The 26,169-nt window shown below is 43.6% G+C and overlaps 1 protein-coding gene across 1 annotated transcript; it reads right to left on the bottom strand.

Annotated features, from left to right (window-relative positions):
• Positions 1–26,164, bottom strand: LOC117369932 (regulator of nonsense transcripts 1; the record flags this gene model as incomplete). The annotated part of the gene is made up of 22 exons (XM_033965276.2): positions 1–3,463; positions 3,873–3,993; positions 4,081–4,292; positions 4,779–4,937; positions 5,767–5,848; positions 5,933–6,107; positions 6,370–6,512; positions 7,384–7,540; positions 8,823–8,940; positions 9,286–9,499; positions 9,836–9,979; positions 10,362–10,476; positions 10,568–10,732; positions 10,943–11,061; positions 11,933–12,092; positions 12,405–12,513; positions 13,570–13,668; positions 14,714–14,798; positions 21,770–21,931; positions 22,254–22,434; positions 23,855–24,022; positions 26,085–26,164. Coding segments are annotated over 21 exons (2,967 nt in total), but the record flags the coding sequence as incomplete, so codon positions are not given.
• Between the last annotated feature and the right edge of the window lie 5 nt (positions 26,165–26,169).

The raw sequence follows: 26,169 nt of genomic DNA, 5'->3' as shown, positions 1-26,169 counted from the left end.
TGCAGAAGCTTTTATTTAGTTAACAAGGATAATCAAAGCTGGAAATTCACCGCAAATAAGGAACTAGATTCTAGCCCAACGGATCAATATTGGATCTAATGGAAAAAAAACAACAAAAACAAAACAAAACTACCCAAAGTCCACGGCACAACTCATTCTATACGGAAAGCAACGTGTCATTTTAAAGCTATGCATAAAAGTTATATCAACAAACCACTTTTCAACATGGCCGACGCGTTCTCAGGCGCCATGATTGTCACCGGGTCTGAAAATATCGTACATTCTTAGCGGGGAAAATAAAAAAAAAACAACAACAAAACATTACAATCGCTCAAAAGTAAAGCCGCTAACTCGCTAAGCCTCATTCTTTATCGTAATCAAAACGGCGCTACAGCGAACTAGACTAAGATAAACGAAACATCACGGGACGAGGCCAGAACTGTAGGCCGAGTTTCAGAACAACACGGTTTGTGACGTTAAAGTGCGTACGACAGGTCACGGCGCTCGTTCTGCTCAAAACAAAATCGAGCCCGGTTTTTCAGGGTTTTTTTTTTGGCGAAGTTTATAATTTTACTTCCTGGTTGGACAATGAATGTGTTACCTAGCAACCGTAACGTAAACAAGAGCCGAAACGTGTCTAAATTACGCAATATTTATGATTAGAACGATAAAAACGAACAAAAACGGCTTTATTTTGTTAAACTGTCAGGAAAAAAACGCCTTAATTGTGCGTCAGTTGTGTTTTTTTGTCGTTTTTTACCAATAAACTGACTGATGTTTAACACAGGGACATGAAAACCTGTCGCACGCACTTTAAGATCCACAAACGCACAAAGGATTCTACAGGATTACACATCGCAGGCAAAACTCCGCTGTACACGGACCGAGCCTCCGCCAGAGCAGGGGGGAGGAGTCTAACGACCTCCCCCTGTCCTCGCCTCTCGTCTCCGGGCTGGAGCGGCGGCGGCGGCGGGAGGCTCTTCGTGTGCAGTACATTCACACGCCCGCAGAAACGCTTTTTGGTTTGAGGCACTGACTTGGGTTTAGCATTCACGGTTGGTTCACGTAAGAAATTGTGTATTTTGTCCACACGGTGCGTTTTTTTTTTTGGAGAAGTAAATTGAAAGCGTTGAGAAGGTTGTAAAACTCGAGTCGTCCCCGTTCGCTCCTGACGTCGTTACGTACAGACCCAGGACGAGGACCTGCTTCCAAAACTGTTTCACAATCAAGTTTTAACTTTGTCTCTTCACATTTCACAAAATCGTTAAATTAAAAAAGGGGATCGGCCGATAGTTGTTTTTTTTTTGAGACAATACAAATATCTGGCCTGCTGCTGTGGAGGAACATGAATAATGTAGTTAAAGTTTTAGATATCTGTCCATTTAGAAGTGGATACCTTTTACTTTTCACTACATTTAACAGGATTGAAAAGTAAAACTATTTTTTTTATTATTGTCCGACCTGCTGAAAAGTCTGAGGGTTTTTTTTTTCACATTCATAATTTTAGCAAAACAAAAATAAACCAATAACAGAAAAAAAAGACCAAATCAGCTCAAATCTTCATCAAATTCACTACATTTGAAGCTTCGTTCGAGCTCAAAACCTGCACCAAATACTTTTACTTAAGATTTTTTCAAGGGATACTTCTGGGTATTTTTTTTGCTCCGGTATCTGTACTTTTACTTTCAAATTGAGTACTTCTTCCGCCACTGCAGATAACCGATATTTGCAGATGTTTAGCTTTTTAAAAATCCGCAGTAAGGCCGACACAAACGTATAATTAAACCTCACAAAATAAACTTTCACTTTTGTAAAAATAAAATGCATTTATCGGGGCTCTAGAGTCATTCGTTACACGTTTGAGTCACGTACAGTCACATAACTCTCTTCTGTTTCCGTCGTTCAAAGGGACACAGAGAATGAGGAAGCAAAAAACAATATCAGTACCGATACTGGAACCGATATATCGCTCATCTCTAATCAAAAACACAACTTTTTTCCACATGGTTCCGGTCATTTTGATGTAATTCCTGCAGTTGTTCAGGGACTAATTCGGTTTTACAATGATGGAAAACACCAAAAAAAACCAAAAACAACCCAAACTGACAACCTGATTGAGCCCGAGTCTAAAGTTCAAAAGGTTTCAGGGCCGTTTAGAAGTTTAGAAACAACTACGACGATGAAACCTGAAGGGAAGTGAACTAAAGTCATCTGCTTCACTGCGATTGGTCGACTCCACCTGTCACTCGAGAGCCTGACCAATAGGAGAAGGGGATCATGATTTAATGTTTTTTTTTTTCATATATTACGTTTGTCTATCTGAAAAAGGGCTGAAACGTGCCCTTAACTTAACTTTGTGAACAATATCTGCAAAAGCCTGTGCTGCTCTTGGGTAAAAACGACAAAAAAAACCCCAATTTGAATCTAAACATGAGTAATCCGTGTCGTGCAGGTTTGACTGGCTTGGTGTTAAAGCCCTGAAGTGTAGAAAATATGGCCTCTCTCCTCTCGTCTACCTTTAAGTTGTGCTTGAACCTCCTGTAGTTTTTCATTTTTGCTTAAAGTTGTGATAAACATGCACACAGAAAGCTCCCATACGGGTTTGTCGATGCCGAATCCGGACGCGTTTAAACGTAGAAGCAAAAGAGAATCATCGTCGTGAACCCACCCCAGAGTTTCATTTCATAAAATTAGGAAATAGCTTTTTGCAGAAACAGATTTTGCCCGTGCTGGTAATGTCTCGAAGCTTCGATTTAGCAAAGTTGTGCTCTGTGATAAGAAAGACTCCACAGACCAGAGAAAAGGGGCCCGTGATGACTCCGTGGATATCGCGGGCCGTGCCTTGGACAGATCCCGGTGCCGAACCGCCGCTCCCAAACGGTCACAAATGAGGCGGCGGTTTTAAACGGCAGGTGGAAGGTCTTTCAGTTCCAAGGCTGTTTGTTCACATCCGAGTTACCATGTTTTCTCTTCCTGAAAAAGATGCTGCTACTCTCTCCTCCTCCTCCTCCGCTCCTCCTCCTCCTCCTGCTGAGGCTTGGGCTGCGCTTCACCCGGGTTAGACCGCACTCCGCCTTCGTTTGACCCAGATCGGGGGTGCTGAGGCGGTGTGGGGATGGGCGGGTGTTCGTTAGATTTGGGAGTTGTATCCGCGTTCCCGCTGGAGGCTCCTCAGCGTTCCTCAGCGGTGTGGCCCACCTCCTCCGCCGCGCCCTCTCCCTGCCTCCTTGTGTCGCTGTGGGCCTGTGCCTCCGTGTAGCGCCCCCTGTCTCTCGTCTTCTGTCCTACCGTCGTTTCGCACGCAGCTCATGGTTTGGTTTCGCGTCGCCGACCGCGCGGCGGGTGGTGCTCTCGGATGTAGCAGAGGAAAACATGTATCCATTTTATGTTTTTATTATTTCTCAGATTAAAAAGCTCTGACGAACTAGGCTCCGGTCAGGCCGAGCTCCGCTCTTCGGCTCACCTGCGGGAGGAGAGCACAGGACGTCAGTCGCATTTCAGTTATTTTGTTTTAACATAATCTGGCCATAAAGAATTGTCTGAGCTGGAACTACAACAGATGAGCTGATTTGTGCTGTTAAACGAGTCCCTCTCAAAAGACATTACAGCCACAAGCTAGCATTAGCATTAGTATTAGCGTTAGCATTAGCGTTAGCCAACAGTTTTTCAGTCAGTTGCTCCTAAACAGGACCATGAACTCAGACTGATCACAGGCTCCTGAAAATGTGATTTCCCTTTAGATCTAAAAACCCGTCAGTTTGCTAACGTGTGCCTCGTGTCACTATGGTAACTGCTGAACTTTCCTCCACAGACATGCACGTAGAACCCACCCCGGCGTGACGTGGGTGCAGTGCGTCCGCAGTTGTACTCACTCTAGTACTGGGACAGTCCGGTCACTCCCCCGTGCTGATACGCTCGCTCGCCCTGGTACGTGGAGTCCTGGGACAGGGCCACGTCCATCTGGGACTTGAACTCGTCGCCGAGGTAACTGTCCTGGAGAGACAGAGCGGAGACGTGTCAGTCCAGAAAACGTCTGGCACCGCGGAACGCCGTCAGCACAAACAGGGGTGAGCGTTTTACCTGCGAGAGCTCGGGCTGGGACAGTCCCGGTTGGCTCATCTGAGACGGCTGGCTCATGTTCATGTAGCCCTGAGTGAGCGGCCCCTGGGAGAACGGCTGGGAGGCCCCGTCCTGACTGGCCTGGCTGTGGGGGCCGTTCCCCTGGGTGCCGCCTCCGCGTGACCTCTGACCTCGACCGCGGCCCGGTTTTCCTTTCATCCCTCCTTTCATGCCTGAGCGTAGAAAACAGAACAGTGTCAACGTGTGCGGAAAGGCTTTTTAGAGCGATGCGGCACAAACACTTATCCATATTTTTACTACTATGTCAATATTCTATGCCGAATGGTCCGCCGCGGTCTCGTCTCCATGGTGATGTTATTGCTTTGCCTAAAATATTCCACAGTGTGACAGCAGACTTAGGTTTGTTTATAGAAGACAAGCAGGAAATGACACCAGGCTGAAAATTGTGCTCGTGATAAAAACGCCTGAAGTTGAAAAAAAACACAGGATCGGTGAGTTTAATGCCATTCTGTGGGATATTCCAGGCAAAGCTGTAGAGACGAGCAGGTGAGATTGGTATTGTATCAAAATTCCCTGTTTTATCCATTTTAAGACTAAGTTTCGTGTGTTTTATTCATTTGGTTTAGCTTTACTCAGAGATTTAACGCTCCCAAACCCTCACAGACCCTGCACTAAACCCCACAGCCGGACGCTCGTACCCGCCGGTCCGTTGGCGTGGCCCATGTAGCTGGGCGGGGGCATGGGGGGCATCACCAGGTTCAGGGGGATGGGCAGGTTCATGGCCATGTGCCCGGGTCCGGCTCCGATCATTCCGATCTGATCGTGGGTCTGGAAGTACATGTTAGAGGGACGTCCGGCTGCAGGAGGAGAACAGGACAGGTTAGGACGGGGTTTGGACACGGGGAATGTGTCTCGGGTGAACAGTTCCTGAAACAATCGAGTTTTATGTAAATATCTAAAGAAATCCTGAACATATTTGCAAATAAAATCAAACAGACTCGTGTACGGCCTGTTTGCACGACCAGTAATGATCAACAAGTGCGACGTTAGTTCAACTACTTTAACCCTCTGGTGCACAGCGGTCACTGCAGTGGACAGCGACTAAAACAACTTTCTCTTTAATGCATTGGTTTATGTGGAGTGCTCTCTGCTGCCACACTCCATTGAGATCAATTCAGTGGTCAGTCGGTGTAACTGCAAGTAAATTTCCTCTGTTTTTCTTATTCAGGCCTAAACGTTGCATCTAAACAGTGTTGAAATTGCCCCCAAAAATGTTGAAATGTTTTTCAAAGCATAAAAAGAAACGTGTTTGTATATTTACAACAGAACAAAAGTTAATTCATATTTACAGGCAGTTCACAATGTCACAAAATCTTGAGCAAGGCTTTCATAATTCATGCATCAGAGGGTTAAGGTTCAAATCATATCCGTGGGTTTCTGCTGAAATCCGCCACAGTAACAAACTTTAAAACACCGCTGTTCTATGTTTCGAACAGTAAAAAGTCCTTAAAATGGCAGCCGTGACATAGAACGTTAGAGCAAAACAAAAACATCACTCAACAGCTCTGTCAGACTGTAAAGTACGAATAAGATCTACGATGTGAAAACCTTCCACTTAAGTCTGGTTTTAAACGATGGATTAAAGACGTGCTGGCGCATTCACACATGACTCAGACGGACACGTACGTGCGCTGGTGCGGTCGTAGGCGGAGCCGGGGATCAGAGCCTCTCGGGCGTCGTACATGGCCGTGCTCATGAAACGTCCTCCCTGAAAAACACACACACACGTTATAAAACTGTTCTGAAACACGCGTCGGATCGGTGTAAACGCGAGGAGACGGTGAACACTGACAGGGTTGATGGTGTTGAGCAGTTTTCGAGGCTTGCTAAACTGCATCAGACTCTCCCTGAGGTTGTTCAGGGGCCCCTCCACCAGAACCTTCTGCTCTTTGTAATAGTTGAGGAGGTTGTTCCACAGCGGCTGCTTGGACAGGGCCTTGGGGTTCCCCACGATGATCACGCCGTACCTGCGGACGGGAAACGGGAGGCGGATTAGGGAGAAGATGTGGTTTTCAAAGTAGCTCCAGGTCAAAGGTCATCGTAGGTCCAAGTTAAGTCCTAGTTCACAGTTTCAACACAAGTATATCAAATAACAGACTAAAACCCAACCAAGAATAAATAAGATCAGAACTGTGTCTAAAACAGGACTGAGATGGATTATCCCACATAAAAAAGTGACGTGAACTTATCCCGTGTCGTCGGTCACATGACTACAGCTGTGGTTCTTACTTGGCTCTGGTGAGGGCGACGTTGAGTCGACGCGGGTCGTTGAGGAAACCGATGCCCTGGTGCTCGTTGGCTCTGACACACGACAGGATGATGAAGTCTTTCTCTCTGCCCTGAAACGCGTCCACGCTCGCTATCTCCACCTGCTGCAGGGGGGACAGAAGGACACGGGGGTTTTTTACACTCTGAGGTTTTATGATCTGTATGAAGAGTTCAGGTGAGACGGGGACATGTCCACACTCCACCTGCTGCAGAGACGAGACAGAGGGTTTAACCCAGTGAAACACAGGGTCACACTTTATACAAACCTCATAGTTTATATAAACCAACGGTGCAACAGTGTGGTGATCTCAATCTGCTGTTAAATGTCAGAAACAGGTTTAAGAACTTCTAAAGACCATTTCTTTAGGAGTCAAAACTATCAGACAAAAATGAGAATCTCCTGGTTTAGTCCTGACAGAACCAGGTATAAAACAGCTCTATGTAACCATCAACCCAAAGAACAAAAACATTTATAGATTTGTCTCTAAATATAAAATACTCAAACTGCAGAGGTAAATATCCCACTGTTTGAGAATCACAGGTGCATCGTTTATATCATTTATAAGTATTAAATCTATTAGGGCTGGACAGAGTTCACTCTTCCACATGAGCACTATGAGCCCTGACTCTACTTGGCATCATTTCTAATCAATAAATTATAACAAAATCAGCTCTTTCTATAACAAAATATCCCAAATATAAGATAAGATCTGCCTTTATTAGTCCCACAGTGGGGAAATTTCAGTGTTGCACCGCACAGTTCAAGAACAGCGGGAAAATGGTACATGCAAAAAAACAAAATAATAGATATGAGCTTAAATAATTAAAAAATTTACTTAAAAAAATATATATATAAGTTTGTAAATAAAAGCCTCAGAAAAGCTGACGTCAGAGCAGCATTTAGTTTACATGCGCTTAAATAAAATGCATTATTATTATTATTATTATTTTTACATAAGCATTAGTCGTTCTTACCTGGTAGAGCTTGGTGTGCAGGGAGCCGCTGAACTGCATGTACTGCACCAGGTAGGAACGCTGTCCCTCGTACGGAGTGATGATTCCGATCTGATCCGGTTTGGCTCCAGCTTTCAGCAGACGAGTGGTGATCTTCTCCACGTTGGCCGCTTCAGTCCTGAACACAGCGAAGTACAAATGTCACAGAGGTCTGGACGTGGAGGCTTGGGCAGAACTTTTACAAAAACGAACTGCTCAGTTGGACACAGACTCTCGAGATTTGACACAGTTTAGTATCGTTTAATTCAGCTCTTAGTTAATATCTGTGTAATTACTGAGCCAAGCCACATAAAACACAAACTGGCACAAAGTTCGACGTCTTTATCAGAAAAAAATGAACCAATTATTTCTTCTTCTTTTCTACCATAAAGACGCTCAACATTTGTGTATTTTTGGATATTCCCTGCCTTCCCCAAAGAGTAAGAGTAATAAGTTTAACCCTTGTGTTTTCCTCCCAGTCGAGTTACGTTGAAGTTCCTCTGGGCTCAATTTGACCCCAGTTTGTTTCTCTTATAACTCAGCCATAAAATAACACACTTTTTTCAAATATATATATAATTTGGAGGCTTATTTTCAGTCTAACGTACTGATACTAAATGGTTTGCTGTTTTTTTTTTGTAGGCTGGATTTTAGTAAAGATTGTGCATTTTTGGACGTCAAAATCTCCTGAAACTCTTCATTTCCATCACTGTCCTGTGTTTGTCGAGTACAGAGGTGGAAATTAAGTCGATTTGAGTTATAAGAGAAACAAATTAGGGTCAAATTGAACTTTAACGTAACTTGTTTTCCAGACAGTTCTTATCTTATTATACAATCATCCAAATGAACAAGTGGCCCAATTTTCAACCCATTCGATGAAGAAATGACCGAGTTCTGCTGTGAGTGAGTCGTTTTGTGGGGTCATAAATTACCCCAGGACGACACGAGGGTTAAAATAATTTCCCAAGACTTTTCCAGGACATTTTTCACACTATATTAAGTTATGTAGATGTCACAAATATTTTCAGGTGGAACACGTGTGCACCTGTCATGTGATTTTAAACGAGCGGCTGTTCATAACTTTTGAGTCTCGTGTCGTCGTATAAAGGGACGTGTATGTGTCACATCGAGGCCTCACCAATCAGGGAAAATGAAAGACACGTGGTACAAAACAGACGGAATCTCCTGCATTTTGGTGAATTTTAGAGGAGTTAAAACCCAACTTTTCTGACAAGTGGCAGTAAAAACATGATTAATTTGATATCCAATAATACAGCAATGCAAAGAGTGGACATTTTTACAAGGACAATATACATTTTTCTCATTTCCCATGTGTTTTAGGACACTTATTTTCCAGGTTTCCCATCATTTCCGGGACGTGTGGGACCCCTGGAGCTGAACGGGCCCCTGCAGAGTCTCACCTGTTGAGGTAGGACGTCCCCGAGCTGGCGATCTCCTCCTGTCCCTGAGTCACGTAGAAAAACATGGGTTTGTCCGGCTGCGGCCACTGGAAGTCGAAGCCTTTCTTTATGCGATCAGCTGGAGGAAACACAGACATTATTATATAAACGAAGTTAGGACAAGTGTTTAACGGATGTTTTTGAATCAAACTGAAAACGTTTTAACTTTTTAGCATGTCGTTTGAGGTGAATATGGCATTTTCAACCCAACGCTGTGCTCTAAATATGTAATAACGTCTCTTTAAAGGTCCCGTATTACACAAAACCGACTCTTGTAGCTGTAAGTCGTGTTCTAATGTTGTTCCCTCTTCAAAAACAGACCTGGAGTTGTGTTTTGTTTCATTCACACGTGTTTGAGTCACACTTAGTCCGTCTACACCTCCAAAAAACTCAAAATGTGACGTCGTGAATCCGTTTACCCCACCTGCCGTGACGCCGTTCTGCAGCGACCCCTCGTAGAAGATGTTGGAGGGGAAGGCGCTGAGGGCGGGGTGCATACGGTACTGCACCTGGAGCCTGATGGGTCTGATGCCCAGAACCACGAGCCGCTCAAACAGAGACTGGGACAGACCCGCTTTGGCCGCCTTCTTACACATCACCACGGGCCCGAGCTGACAGTGGTCTCCAACCAGGATCAACTGAACGACACACACGGGGGTCACAGGTTTAGCATCGAGGCGCCAACGTGTCAACTCCACACGCATTTTACACCGAGGCTTTATAAATGAAGTTTTAACTGAATAAAGACTGAAATATGGAGATTGAAGGGATCTGGACAGAGAATATTTACTCTTTTTGGACATTATATATAAAAATGCCACTGTCTTTGTTCTAAAAAAGTCTTATTTTGTATGTGATTTAGAGTCTGTATAGTCCAGGTGGCTATTAAGATTATAAAAACATATTTGCTTCAAGTTTGATTAGTCATGATTAGCTGATTAGCCCTCGTTTAACCTTTATAAACTGTTCCGCACCTGTTTGGCCCCGAGCACCACGGGGACCATGCACTCCGGCTCCGTGGCCTGCGTGCTCTCGTCGATCAGGATCGAGCGGAACTGCATCTTCGCCAAACGAGGATCTCCGGCCCCGACGCAGGTGCAGCAGATCACGTCTGCGTTCTGCAAAACCGCAACGTGTGAGGAAGACGACAACACGTTCAGCAAAAACAGCACGAGGAAAGAGGAAAACACAAACACATAACAGAACAAAATGGATAAGATGCTTCAACTAACTACTGTAGAGTTTTGCATAAATAAAAGCTTAAACGGGACTGTAAATACTCAGCTGAACCTACACCTGTAAATGTTTTCTGGATTGTACTCAACACTAACATCAGTATTTTGTGCATTCCTACATTTAACGCTATTTTAGATCTAAATTACGAATCAGTTTCTTCTTCTGGACATATTAAAATAATGAGTAAGGAGTGTATGTAAAACTACAGGCCCTCAAGTCTTTTTTTGGTACATGACCCCCACCAGCAGAGGGCGGCGTACTCACCATGAGCAGTTCCCTCTCCGCGGTCCTCTTCAGAGCTCTGTATCTCTTCTCGTCGGCGGAGGACAGCTCTCCGGTCTCGTCCTTCAGCTGCTGTAGCTTCTGCAGCTCAGGCATGCTGCAAACGCACAGAGAGAGGGAATGAGACTCTTTAACCCGACGCCAAACTCCTGAATCGCCGCTTATCAAACGCTGATCCGCTCACTCACCTGTCCATGTTGCTGATCTGGTTGTGCAGAGCGAGGAACGACACCGGGGACTCGATGGCCTCTCTGCTTTTGGCGCACAGACGCACCACCTTCAGACCCGTTTTGTCGATCTTTTCCGTGAGCTGATCCACGGCGATGTTACTGGGAGCGCAGACCAGAACGGGCCTGAGAGGAGACGGGGAGGTTAGCGAGACACACGCAGCAAAACATTCAGTGAAGCAAAGCAGTCACACTGGAATAGTAAAGGAACTTGAACAAACTCTGAAACATTCACTGTGGGGGAACTGTAGAGGATCAACAACATTTAGTCTGCAAAACACTAACGAAACTGAAAACCGCCACAGCTCAGGGCGAGTTTTCCCTTATGATGCGTACCCGTTGCCCTGGCGCGACAGGTGGTACACGATCGTCGCGGACGTCACGGTTTTGCCTGTTCCTGGAGGTCCCTGGATCAGACTCAAAGGTCTCTGCAGCACTGTCTTCACAGCATAAACCTGCAGGAGAACGCACGTGTAAAGGGACATTTCAAACAAACCCCATCATTATATTAAAGGAGACATTATGCAAAATCAACTTTTTCAAGATTTTCACCATGTTGTACAGCCGTTTCTTTCTCATTGGCCCTGTGAAGTTGTATTTGTTGTGATTCATGCCTGAGAAATCTTTTTTCTCCTGTATTCAAGACGTAATTGCTCTGATCTAGTTTAGTTCAACTATTGGGCTTCTTGATTTTCAAACTCTGAAGTCAGTGCACCGCTGTTTTAGATCAATATTACGATTTAACCCTCTGATGCATGAATTATGAAAAGCCTTGGTCAAGATTTTTTATCTGAAGTGTTTTTATTCTTCTCAGGACATGAAACAACATTGTGAACTGCCTGTAAAAATGAATTAACTTGTGTTCTATTGTAAATATACAAACACATGTTTCTTTTTATGCTTTGAAAAACATTTCAACAATTTTTTGGGGAAATTTCAACACTGTTTAGGCGCAATGTTTAGGCCTGAATGAGAAAACCAGAGGACATTTACTTGCAGTTACACCGACTGACCACTGAATTAACCTCAATGGAGTGTGGCAGCAGAGAGCACTCTAGAGGCTCCACCACATAAACCAACGCATTTTAGTAGCTGTCCACTGCAGTGACCGCTGTGCACCAGAGGGTTGATATGTCCAAAATCTAACATAATGATCCACGAATATAACTATGCAGCAGACACAAGCACAATGTGTCGTCTTGACTATAGCAGCAGTCCTAATTTAGTATCCTCCTTCACCCATAGATATCGTTGCTGTGGTGCACAAACCGGTGTGAAGCGTGTCGGAGCGTGTCTGAGCGTGTCTGAGCGTGGCGTTCACTTCACCTGCGAGTGGTTGAGGTCGGGCAGGCCCTGAGCGGTGAAGCGTTTGGGGAGCTGACACTTGATGGTGACGTCCTCCACCTCGTGTCCCAGTAGTTTGTGGTAAATGTATCCGGACACGGAGGTCTCGTCCACGGCAAACGTCTTTAGAGCGCTCTGCATCCTGCGAGAGGGAAAAACGCGACGTAAAGAGGCCGGCAGGGAGAGCACGGAGATAACTACACATTATTGTTCCTATTCAAATCACTATTTACCATCATGTTTGGCCATTTTAGGAGGATTGTTCCCAGTTCCAATGTTTTGTAGCAATTTTAGGGCGAGATAAGTAAATTTGCAGCTTTGTGTGACGTGACGTGACTCCAGCCAGGTGTTTCTGATCACAAACACCTGGCTGCAGGGGCAGAGTTTGTGGATGTACCCAGTGTTGGCAAAGACTGACCATCTAACAAATGAAAAAGAAAAACAAAAACTGCACCTGTCGAAGGACGTGGACTTCCAGACAAAGTCGACCTGGAAGTTGTGGGTGATGTCGACCGGAGCGTTGGCCCCGCTGCGCAGCTCGATGGCGATTTCATCTCCGTAATCTTCACCCGAGAGTCAAAGGAAAAACAAACAAACACTGCCAGTCCTGTCCTTTTCACACTGCACAAGTTTCACCTGAGCTGGAGGTCAGAGGTCAGAACCCTCAGGTAAAGTTCTCTGTGTAACTGTCAGACTGCAGATATTTTGACCGAGCTTATGGTTAATATCTCCATAATCACTGGGCCTATTCACGTGAAACAAAAACTGGGAACACAACCGAACTTAAAGTGCGTGAGACGGTTTCCACGTTTTTTTTCTAATTCCGACTTAGTTTGGTGGAATAGTCCCTGGGCTAAATAGTAGAGACAACACTGCAAACTCCATCCAACATACAGAGAAAGGAACGCACAAGGACGGTCATTTATCTGACACTTTAAACCGTCATTTAATAAAATAAAAGCGGCTAAAACAGTTATGATTAGACTGATAAACATAACACGTTTTAGACCTTAGCGTTACAATTGTCAGGTAACGGTTATGAAATTCCCTTTTGCTTATGTCTTATCTGCTGCCGGTGTTCAACCAGGAAGTGAAATTATAAACCAGACAAGTAAAATCTTAAATATAATGTCTCCTGCGCTTTAGTGAAAAGAGCAGTCCAACCTGTCAGATATACTAATAAATAAATATCGCTGTAGTTACGGATCCATGTGAAACGAGGGCAGGTGTTTTTGTCCCAAAGCTAAAGCTAATTTCGAATAAAATAGTAAGATTTGAAGTTGTAATAAAAGTTAGCCATAGTGTTGACGTATCATTGTAAACATCATTTGTAAAGCGTTTAATTTCAGCGCTCTGTTTACTGCATGATCTGTCAGTGTCGATTTAAGCGCAACTCTGCAAAAAAACTTAGAACTGAAGCGGGAGAAGCCACTATGACTATTACAGTGACGAAATTAACAATTCAAAGACCAAATATAATCTCAAAAGTCCTTAAAATGCCGCCTGTACAAAGGGAACTGAAACCCATAAATGTGATACAACGCACGATCAATGCTCAACAAATTATCCCACATTTTCGTCAACATTTATGTCACAGATTTGAGACGATGAAAGGATACTGTCTGGGACTTTGATGACGTGCCCGATGCCCTTCCACGGGACGCCCAGGTCTCCCTTGTATCTCAGGCAGATCTCGTCTCCCTGCATCAGCCGCATGTCTGAAACGGAGAGGCGGAGAGAGTTAGAACAAAAAGCAGTTTGTGGAGGTGGAGAAACGTGCAAAGTTTTAGTATTGGAGCGGTCACACACACGACACAGAAGCATGCACGTACGCAGACCAGCAAACACTAAACACACAACACAACGCAGTGCTTTCCAAACGTCGACCACAGAAAGAGTTTGTAAAAAGTCCTTTTGGGTACAGCCGTTTTTCTGAAAGGTTTGGCGACTGTGCGTTTTAAATTCAAATGGATGATATGACAAACTTGCTTAAAATATCAGTATCAGGTCAAAATGTGTCTCGCCCCAGAACAGATCTATTGTAAAAGCAGCTCTGGAGGTCAAAATGTGTCCTTTAAGACGAGTGTAGTTACTATAAACCGTTACCAAAATATCAAAACGGTATTTACAGTACAGTTAGACGCATTATAAAGAGCCTGTATTACAGCGTTTTCTGATCAATCTGATGTTTCCTCGTCAAAAACAGACCTGGAGCTGTGTTTTTTTACTTCATTCACACAAGTTAACGCACAAACAAACCTGCAGATTTAGACTGAGCTCTTCTCTCAAACTGAAAACACTCTGTTCCACCTTGTGATGTCATCGTGTGGCGATACAGGAAGTGCTCCGCTGTGTTTTCAAACTGCATCTTCATTTCTAGAATCATCTGGATTGTTTAGTTCAGTCGAGATAAGTGGCAACTACCAAGACTTAAAAGGTTAAAGGAGCTGTTATCTTGAAAACGACCACTTGATGACATCACAAGGTAGAACAGAGCGTTTTGAGCTTTGGAGATGTGACAGACTAATAATAAAGTGTGACTCAAACATGTGTGAATGAAACAAAACACAACTCCAGGTCTGTTTTTGAGGAGGGAACAGGATTATAACATGGTTTAAAGTTCACAAGAGTCCATTTTGTGTAATACAGGACCTTTAAAACGTGTTTATAATAATAATTGTACAGTCCTTCTCCGTTTGGAAAGGGAGTCAGGACGACGATAGAAGCCGCTCCAATCACGAGAAGCGAGATACCACATGTAACCTGAGTCAGTCTTGGGCAGGGTAAAGTAGGCGATGCGCTTTTTGTTCAGGCCCAGGTCCCAGCGAATGGTGATGTTGTCTTGGGTCTGCAACAGAAACACAGACAAGAAAAATGATTATGCCTCGTTTATGTTTTTATTGGCCTTTACACAAGCTCTTGAATGTCATTTTAAAGCAGATTTATTTTGAAAAGTCAACTTTTTTATCATGTTATAGTTGTTTCCCCTCACCATTTACTCAACCTCCAAAGCTGTATTTGGAGTGATTCACATCTGAGTAAACTTTATTCTCTTATTTTCAAGACGCCATTTTGCCGATTAACTCACTTTTATATCCGCCACCAGTGACGTACGCACTGCCTTCTCCAGTTTTATTTTATTTTATTGTTTATACCTGTAGAATTCAGCAGCATCACACAGCCATTTTTGTACAAATAAAATAAAAAATAAAAATCTTGGCGCTAGTGTGCAGCTGTCCATAGGGGGCGACGTCAGCTCCCATTGGGCACTGCAGTTTATTTAATTTTAATTCTGTCCATGTTCTGACCTGTCTATTTTGACTATTTTCTGTGTTAGTTTGGCCAAGTGCGCTGGCCCTTTAATAAAATCAGGTCGTTGTCCCTACAGGTCAGGTGCAGTAATGCACGCAGTGTAACAGAAAGGTCTTGTTGGGCTGACATGTGTTAGTCGCGCTGTAGTTCATGAAGGCATTTCCTGTAAGTATACAAGTCTAAAAGTTAAAGATATTCATAATAAAATGTGTTTAAGTAATTAAAAAGGTACAAAAATGAACAATTTACAGGCTAATTTAGATGCTACTTATGTTGTGTTGCTGGCATGAATTTGGTGTATTAGCATGTTTGCTATTTGCCGTTTCCCTTGTTAACTCACTAATGTACTCTGTATTATGCTGTTACAGTTTCACACCTGCCATATAAAGACAGTCTACACCCATCCTGGTGTCAGTGACTTATTGTGTGGAGGTGTTTAACTCCTGGATAGTAGAAACGGGGTTCTACGAGGACAGTACAGTGAAAAGGAACACCCTACAACGAACTCCTGACCCGCTGCACCATTACACGCTACATCCACGCAAGCACGACGGACGCAGTGTCACCACGGCAGCGTAAAGGCACTTCACATGAGCACAAAGATGGAAAGAGACCAGTATGAAGCCAGATCTTCAGTGTCAAAGCAATCAAGCCACTCCTCTGCCGCAAGTGTTATTTTAGCAGCTGCTGCCGCACGGGTCAAAGCACAGGCTGCCCAAAAGAGAGCGGAATATGCTAAGAAAGAAGTTGAAATTAAAGTGGAAAAAGCTAAATTAGATGCAAAACTTGATGTTGTTTTAGCAAAATAAAGTGAAGCTGAAGCTGCAGCCGCTGAAGCAGCAGCTTTGGAGTCTGCTGCTGCGGGTTTGGACACAAGTGATGAACACCTGATGTTGCCACAACAGGCAGAAAGTTCCTTTGAGCGAACTGCAGAATATGTAAAGAGGCACCAGGCACACAGTGATTCTGGTCATTCAAAGGACATTCAAATTGAAAAAAACATGAATGCGATACAGTCTGAGAAATCACAAAATGAGCTGCTCACAGCAAAAGACTACAAGTCACCTAGAACCTGAAAGACAGAAAGAACAGCCACACCCTGTAAACGATCAGCTACACAAAGGCCATGAGTCTCCTAAGTATATGCCTCCCTCTGCTGGGCCTTTTCGGTATTACTCTCCTACTCTCCAAACCATTCCAGTGACACTAATGAGCTTGCCAAATATTTAGTGAAGAGTCAGTTGTTAGCATCAGAGCTCACCAGATTTGATGACATGCCCGAAAACTATCTATCTTGGAAATCATCCTTCATCAGTGCTATCGAGACACTTGAACTTAGGCCAGCAGAAGAAATTGACCTCTTGATAAAATCACTTGGTCCACAGTCCAAACATGCACATCGCATAAAAGCTGTAAATATAAACAAACCAGGTGCAGCATTAGAGCTTATCTGGGAGAGACTAGAGGAGATATATGGGTCACCAGAAGCCACAGAGGGCGCTCTTTTTGCCAAACTGGATCAATTCCCTAAAATAGGGCCCAGAGACAATCAAAAGTTAAGAGAACTCAGTGATTTACTACAGGAGATCGACTCGGCAAAACAAGAAGGGTACCTGCAAGGACTCTCTTATCTCGATACCGCAAGGGGGATCGCTCCTATTGTGGACAAGCTGCCATTTGGGCTACAGGACAAGTGGATGATGGAAGGCTCCCACTACAAGCAGCGATATCATGTGACCTTTCCTCCATTCACCTTCTTTCTACAGTTCATACAGACACAAGCAAAGGCACGTCATGACCCGAGCTTCAATCTGCTGACACCATCCACCTCAGGAGTCAAAAAGGACAGGTATGGAGAGAGCAACAACAATAATCGCAGAACTGTTTCAGTTCACAGCACCACCCACTGAAGGACCAGATAAACAATGTCCTGTGCATAACAAACCACATGCCTCACAACAATGCAGAGGCTTCAGAGGAAAAACATTACAGGAGTGAAAGACAATATTAAAGTGACACAAAATCTGCTTCAGGGGAGAGACAAGAAGAACAGGAGGCAGCAGTCATTTCGAGTTGCACTGAGGTATGTGGGGAGGGTTTCTCTGGGAAATCATGTTCAAAAATATGTCTAGTTAATGTCTACCCTGCCGATGACTCCAGCAAGCACCAGAGGATGTGCGCCATGCTGGACGACCAGAGTAATGTATCGCTGGCACGCTCTGAGTTTTTTGATATGTTCAAAGTCAATGGTAATGCAGCGCCATACACCCTCCAGACATGCAGTGGTATAGGCCTCACTTCTGGTAGAAGAGCCTATGGTTACATGATAGAGGCTATAGACAGCTCTCTTGTTATACCCCTGCCCATGTTGATCGAGTGCAACATGATTCATAATAAAAGAGGAAATTCCTACTCCATCTGCCGCTCAGGCACATCACCACCTTGAGAGCATAGCACACAAAATACCACCTTTGGACAATGGTGCTGACATTTTGCTATTGCTTGGAAGGGACATTCTGAGAGTCCACAAAGTGCACAGTCAGATCAATGGCCCGCATGACGCACCATATGCACAGAGACTTAGGCTGGGTGATAGTTGGAGATGTATGCTTAGGCAGCACTCATAAGCCTTCACATGTCACCACTCTTAAGACTCACATTCTGACAAATGGGAGGCCCACCCATTTTCCCCCATGTGAAAATCACTTCACTGTCAAGCCACACACCAGTCTCTCAAACAGACGAATAAGGCTCAGCGACTCAAGCATTAAAGGCAACACACAAATTGATAGTCTGGGAAATAATGTGTTCTGCCAGACCAAAGATGACAACAAGCTTGCGCCTTCAATGGAAGATCTGCTGTTCCTCAAAATGATGGACAATGAGTGTTTCCAGGACGAATCACAAAGCTGGGTAGCTTCGCTACCATTTCGTCAGCCAAGGGCACTGCTGCCAAACAATCGCCAGTATGTGATTAGCCGCCTCAAGTCACTTGAACGAACTCTAAACAAAAACCCTGAAATGAAGGCTCACCTGATAGACTTTATGCAGAAAATGTTAGACAATAGGCATGCACCCCCAGTACAAGAAGGCAAAGAGTACTGGTACTTGCCCTATTTTGGAGTATACCACCCACAAAAGCCATCACAGATACGAGTGGTATTTGATTCCAGCGCGCAGTTCGAAGGTACATCACTCAACACTGCTCTGCTCTCAGGACCTAATTTAAACAATAGTTTATTAGTTGTGCTTGGCAGGTTCAGGAAACATGCAGTCGCAGTCACCGCAGACATCCAACAGATGTTCTATTGCTTCCTGGTGCGTGAGGACTGCAGAGATGTACTCAGGTTTGTTTGGCACAAGGACAACGACCCACAGAAAGAGCTTATTGACTATAGGATGCGTGTACACGTGTTTGGCAACAGCCCCTCACCTGCTGTAGCCACATATGGGCTGAGGAGAGCAGCACAGCAAGGAGAGGCCAAATACAGCACAGATGTGCACCACTTCATCAAACGTGACTTTTACGTGGATGACGCCTTAAAGTCTGTCCCCACTAAGCACGACAAGAGATGCTGGCAAACTCAAACCTCCGCCTCCTCAAAATAGCATCAAACGAGGTTGAGGTGATGGACGTATTCTCAGTTCAGGAACAAGCCAAAGACCTCCAGGATCTGAATCTGTTCAAAGACGACCTCCCAGATCAGCGCAGCCTCGGAGTAAAGTGGAATATAATGAAGGACTATTTCACTTTTTACATTCCTCACACTGAAAGGCCTTACACTCGAAGGGGAGTCCTTTCAATTGTGAACAGTGTGTTTGACCCGCTAGGGTTTATGTCCCCAGTCGTTATTCAAGGACGACTGCTCCTCAGAGAACTATCATTACAGACAACAGAATGGGATTCACCTCTTCCAGAGGACCTAAAAGGACGGTGGATAGAATGGAAACTGTCTCTTCAATGCCTCAGCAAAGTCCATGTTCCTAGGCTTGAACTCTGCGCCGCAGTAATGGCGGTCGAAATAGCAGAGGTCATAAGTGAAGAGATTGACCACCACATAAACAAAACTAGTTTCTACACTGATAGCAAAGTGGTTCTTGGTTATATCCACAACCAGTCCAGGCGCTTTTATGTGTATGTAAACAATCATGTGCGTCGTATTAGAGAGTCAACTACTCCAGAGCAGTGGCATTTTGTTACTACAGATCAGAACCCTGCTGACCACGGCTCACGATCTGTTCCAGCTGCCGAGTTGCAGAACACAATGTGGTTCACAGGTCCAGCCTTCCTTCAGCGCTCTTCAGACATCCAGCCAGTGCCACCTGGATTTGAGCTGCTGGACCCAGACAACGATGCAGAGGTACGCCCAGAAGTACGCCCAGAAGTACACCCAGAAGTACACCCAGAGGTACACCCAGAAGTACACCCAGAGGTACAGACATTTTGCATTGACATCTCCAAAGGCATTATGGGCTCAGGACGTTGGGAGCGTTTCTCCACATTGCGCTCATTAAACGGGACTATGTCAAACTTGATGCACATTGCACAATGCTTCTCTCAAACTAAAACTGACCTGAACTGCACAGGATGGCACATCTGTAAAGCAGCCATCACTCCTGAACTGTTAGAGCAAGCAGAGACATTAATCATTAGAGAGGTGCAGTCTGAAACATATACAGAAGAAATAAAATGCATCACAGAAAAGCAGAACCTTCCTAGAAACAGCTCAATCATAAAGCTCAGCCCCTTCATTGGAGAGGACAAGTTGTTTGTAAAAAACTGAGAGGGAAATTTGAGGAGCAATTGATGAGCGACGTGCCTGTAGACAGACTTCAAATAGAGCCCCCGTTTTCTTACGTGGGTATGGACATGTTTGGCCCATGGGAGGTAACCACAAGGCGAACGAGAGGGGGACAGGCCAACAGTAAGAGGTGGGCAGTACTATTCACATGTTTATGCACGAGAGCTGTCCACATTGAAGTAGTGGAGGAGATGAGCTCGTCAAGTTTTATTAATGCGCTGAGGCGTTTCTTTGCCTTGCGAGGTCCCGCAAAACGACTGCGCTCGGATTGTGGCACTAACTTCATTGGTGCCCGCAAGGAAAAGGACAAAATACAACACTTTTTGCTGGATCAGAAGTGTACCTGGATCTTCAACCCACCCCATTCTTCTCATATGGGGGGAGTATGGGAACGAATGATCGGATTGGCACGCCGGATTCTTGATAACATGATGCTGCAAGCTGGTCGTGTTCAACTCACTCACAAAATCTTAACCACATTCCTTGCAGAAGTCGTGGCTATAATAAAAGCACGCCCATTGTTACCCGTATCATCAGACTCTGAGCATCCTCACATTCTCTCACCTGCTATGTTGCTAACGCAAAAAACACACGTTATGTCCTCCATCTGTGAGAATGTGAACGCCAGAGATATGCTCAAAAGCCACTGGAAGCGAGTCCAGTTCCTTGCGGGCAATTTCTGGAGCAGATGGCGCAAGGAGTATCTCAATAGCCTTCAACTTCGTCAAAAGTGGCTTAAGAAAATCGACGTCAAGCAAGGGGATGTGCTCCTTAAAGATAAACAAGAAGAAACGAGTGGCCAATGGGTGTGATCATAAAGACAGTTCCGAGTGAAGATGGTATCATAAGAAAGGCTGAAGTTAGAGTTAGTTCCCAAGGGTCTGTTAAAACTTATTATAGACCCCTTTCTGAGATGGTTTTCTTATTATCCAGTGATGTTTAAGTTCATAGTTGTGGTATCCCTAAGATACCAGGCGGGGAGTGTTCTGACCTGTCTGTTTTGACTATTTTCTGTGTTAGTTTGGCCAAGTGCGCTGGCCCTTTCATAAAATCAGGTCGTTGTCCCTACAGGTCACGTGCGGTAATGCGTGTGTAACAGACATAAGTGTAACAGAAAGGTCTTGTTGGGCTGACATGTGTTAGTCACGCTGTAGTTCATGAAGGCATTTCCTGTAAGTCTACAAGTCTAAAAGTTAAAGATATTCATAATAAAATGTGTTTCAATAATTAAAAAGGTACAAAAATGAACAATTTACAGGCTAATTTACATGCTACTTATGTTGCGTTGCTGGCATGAATTTGGTGTATTAGCATGTTTGCTATTTGCCGTTTCCCTTGTTAACTCACTAATGTACTCTGTATTATGCTGTTACAGTTTCACACCTGCCATATAAAGACAGTCTACACCCATCCTGGTGTCAGTGACTTATTGTGTGGAGGTGTTTAACTCCTGGATAGTAGAAACGGGGATCTACGAGGCCAGTACAGTCCAGTTGACAGAATTAAAATGTTCTTCTACTATAACTTTGAGTGAGTTAATGGTGAGAGACACAGATATGACATGGAGAAAAATTTCAACTTCCCATAACATGTCCCCTTTATAAATAAAATGTATAGTCTAAATAAAGACTTCTGAACATCCTGATGCCCCTTCTGTTCCTGCTCTGTGTTTTAAACAGAGTGTTTAAATGTGCACTAAACAAACCTGAGACTCTTTGAGCTTCTTGTCGTAGTCGGCCTCGTGTTTGACCAGAGGCCCAAACACATTCTGGTACTGATACGCGTCCTCGTATCTGAGCAGCACCTGCTGAGGCTCCTCATCCACGCCCGGCTTCTCCAGGTCCTCCAGCGACGCCCCGGGGTTGTCCTGCAAATACAGAGTTTAAAAAATACATTTCAGGAACATTATTCATACATTTGGTGGCAAGTTTTATCAGTGCTATTTTAGAGTTGCTGGTCTCCATGGAGTTTAATGTAACTTCCAGAGCTCCTCCAGCTTGTTGATTTGCTGTGTGTCGTGTTTCTCTGTGTGTGTATCGTGTGTGTATCGTGTGTGTGTGTATGTGTGTACGTACCTTCCAGAGCTCCTCCAGCTTGTTGATCTGCTGTGTGTCGTGTTTCTCTGTGTGTGTATCGTGTGTGTGTGTGTGTGTGTGTGTGTGTGTGTGTGTGTGTGTGTGTGTACTTACCTTCCACAGCTCCTCCAGCTTGTTGATCTGCTGCGCTGTGATCTGCCGGGCCCTCAGCTGCTCCTGCTCAGACGGGATCTTCACGAGCCACGACAGGAAGCAGCGGTCCTGGATGAGAGGCTGCCACTGGGAGCTGTCCCAGTTTATGTCCTTCAGGCTGCTCTGGCTCGCACACGGCTGTCTGTGACGGACAACGCGGGGTTTGGGTTAGAACAGGGGGCGCTGTGTTTCCCAATAACACAGGAGACTACGGTGGCCCCCACAGAGTCGAATTTTTGCCCCCAGAGTCCAAATCAAACTGAACTTGGTATTAATAAAACTTTTTTCGTTGTATTGTCATAAATATGTTCAAGTATCTTCAGTCCATTATGGATTAAGACATATTTACTCAAAAAATAGTATGTTTTTTTCCAAATATGGACTGTCAGGCTTTTACGAGACTATGGTGGCTCATAAGGAAACACTGGGATGTCATGAATCATCTATAAATGTGACTCTGTGTTTCCCATAAAGTTCGTTAAATCTATGGCAGCACAGTTCATTTTTATTTATTAGTTTGCTCTCCTTCAACTTGTAACATCATAAACTGGTGAATGATTAAATACAAACAGTAAGTGCCATTTAAACTCCACACAAAGAGCAAGTCTAATTTTGTTATGCCAAAACGGTCCAGGTTGTTTTTAGACTCTGGGGGGCGCCATAGTCTCGGGGGAAACACTAATTATTTATGTCACAATATAAATCACAAACAATAAAACATTAATCATAACGATTCGTACATTGCTCCAGACTCTGTGGAGGTAAGATACTATAGTAGCCACAGTTGCCCTGGACAGACTGACAGAAGTGAGGCTGCCAATCAGCACCGTCAGCCCCCGTCACACACATCACACTCATACTACGCAATCTGGGTTAAGTATCTTGCTAAAGGAGACAGCAACAGTCTCCACTAGAGCCACTGCTGCCCCCCTGTGGCTCGTAGTCTCAGCGGTCTCTTATTTTATGAAGTCTGCTGAGATCAAACATTCTGAAGGAGGCGTGGCCACATTTAACGACAGAAAAGTTCAACTCGGAGTGACAAACTGCTAGAAGAGTTTTAGTTTCAAGTGCATGTGTCAGGTTAGACTGCAGATTTCTCTAAAACACAGTTAACATCATTACATTTAAGATTCTACAAGAAATTAGACTTCATTTTTGTTCTAGTTTTGTCATTTTAGTGAAGGTTATAAATTTACTTCCTGGTTGGACACGGGCAACAGATATGTCTAAACTTCGTAATAATGATGATTTGACAAATAAAAATGAATTACACCTTTATTTATTTTTTTTTAAATGAAGGTTTAAACAGTCAGAAAAATGCCTTCTTTGTTCCATGGAGGGATGCGGTTTAAGAACTCAGAGCTACTTCCTGTTTTGTTTTCTACTTTTCTTCACAAACTGCCACTTGACTCATTTAAAACCATGACAAATATTTACCACAGGACGTCTCCCACCAAACCAAGTCAGAATTAGGAAAAAAAAACAACTGAATCCGTCAAATGCACTTTAAATGATCCAATGTTTCCCTCTCATATGGTTCGGGAGCCCGGAGCCCGACTGACCTGCAGAGGAGCACGACCACGGAGTCGGCCTTGGCGGGGATGAAGCCGAGCAGGAACACGTTTCTACAGCCGCAGTTGTAACACTCCAGGACCGTCTCCCCCAGAGGCCCGTCTTTGTGCAGGGTCACCTCTTTGCACTTGGCCCGCACCAGGTGGTTCACAATGTGGCTGTGGACACAAAACAACAAATGTATCATCATTATTTTTATACAGACGTAGATAAAAACCAACCTGGGAGTTTCAAATAGGAAGTGAGAATGGGCACGCTTCCGGTTCCATCAACTGTGGCCACAATTCACTTTACATTAGAAAACTGTCCTCTCTGTCTCTGCTGCTTCAGACTCGTCATTTTGGTCTTAAATGTTCATATTAAGCCTCTACATGATCCTGGGGTTCATCATCATCATCATCATCATCATTATCATTATTATTATTATTATTATTATTATTATTATTATTATTATTATTATTATTATGTTATTTTGAGTTTATTTAGATTTTTTTGTTAGTTATTTTTTCTCTTTTTTTAAGTTATTTTGATTTTTTTGTAGTTATTTTGAGTTTATTTTGATTTTGTATTTTAATTTTTTTTGTTACTTTGAGGTTTTTTGTAATTTTTTTCTTTTTTTTAATTATTTTGATTTTTTTTTTTTATTTTGTTTTTGTTATTTTTTAGTTTATTTTTTGTTTTTTGATAAACTGTGTCCTCTCTCTGTCTCTGCTGCTTCAGACTCGTCATTTTGGTCTTAAATGTTCGTATTAACCCTCTACATGATCCTGGGGTTTTTATTTCACTATTGTGTCTGTAAATGAAGATATGAACTTTAACAACAGACAAATCAGCTGCTTTCTTTCCCCGAGGTCGCTCCCAGTAGTGTTACCAACAGGTTTGACATCGTTGCTAAGCTCTTGGCTCTTTGGTTGCTATGACACTTGCGATAGAATTCCAAATACGAACGCTACGGGTGACGTCGCACTCACTCAGTCCACTTCTTTATACATTATCCTGAGTGAGGGGCTGTATTATCCTTCATTTGAGACATGAGTGCTCAGAAAAATCCTGTTTTTCCCCTACCACCCATCTCCACCTGCTACTCTGCGCTTATGTGCGATGATTCAAAAGATTGGAGAAGTAACTTTTCAACAGTAAAAACAAGCTCTAACCAACGCATTTCAGTGAGACAACGATGACTCAAGGTTGTTTGAAATAAGGAGGTTGTTTTGGATTAGATCTGTCAAAATAAAACATTTTGACGTTCGATATATCGTTGAAGTAAATACAGAAGCAGATTTAAAACACAAAAAATATTCTAAATCTACAATATTGTTAAAAATCATGAGCTGCAATAAATAAACATGAGAATGAAACTCTTTAGTTCTTAGTTTCCATTTGTAATAAGTCACACAAGTTTTTAATTCAATCTGTTATGGCTAAAATCTGATCATAAGCAAAAAAACAACCCAAAAATAACACACAATTAAAACTGACCCCCAAAAAGCACGGTCTGTTGACATCTGCGGCTAACGCTAAAGCTCAGAGCAGGTTAAACGCAGCCTGTGGAGGCTCTGCAGACACTTAAAGCTCGTTAATAATGACAGAAAGGACCTTTGTGTTACCTCTTTGTTTGGCCTTTGGAGTGGACGCTCAGCTTGATGAAATAACTACAGAGAGTGCAGCCCGACAACAGCGCTAACTCGACAACAGAGCTAACACAGACTTTGTTTACTCTGCATAATTAGCCATGTGCTTGGTAGAAAGTAGAAAGTTAAAAAGCTTAAATCAGCACAACTCACCAAGACCAGTTTATATCTGATTCTACACAAGTCTAGATGTTCTTTAGAGAGACTTTTACCAGACTGTTTTTTTTTTCTTGTACTGTAACAAAATGAATTTGCCTTAGCCTACTACTTCAGCCTATGCAGTATCAGACAGGTATCGGTATCAGCGAGTCCATTAAGGCCAAGTCTCAGATCAGATAAAATAAATAAAATTGGCATCAAACAACACTAATTCTTACAATTTAAAAAAAAATACACAATATTACACACAGCTTCACAGTTAAAATATGGCATGTATTATGTAAATATGTGACCATTTACCCTTTGCAAATTTTTACCGGTTCTGAAATGTTTTATACCATGTGTTTTTTCCATACAAAATTGCACACAGCTCCACGGTCGAGTCATCGTCTGTATTCTGTGTAAATGGTGTTTTGTTGGAGATACCGACCTTCCAGACGTGTTGCCGCGGCCGTTGCAGAACCACTTTTTGCTGGTGTTGCAGTAAACCACACAGGCCGGGTCGTGAATGCCGC

The sequence above is a fragment of the Periophthalmus magnuspinnatus genome, chromosome 4 (assembly GCF_009829125.3).
Source record: "Periophthalmus magnuspinnatus isolate fPerMag1 chromosome 4, fPerMag1.2.pri, whole genome shotgun sequence".
NCBI classification, from domain to species: domain Eukaryota; kingdom Metazoa; phylum Chordata; class Actinopteri; order Gobiiformes; family Gobiidae; genus Periophthalmus; species Periophthalmus magnuspinnatus.
The sequence above is the reverse complement of the archived record's forward strand: the minus strand, read 5'-3'. Positions and strand labels throughout refer to the sequence as shown.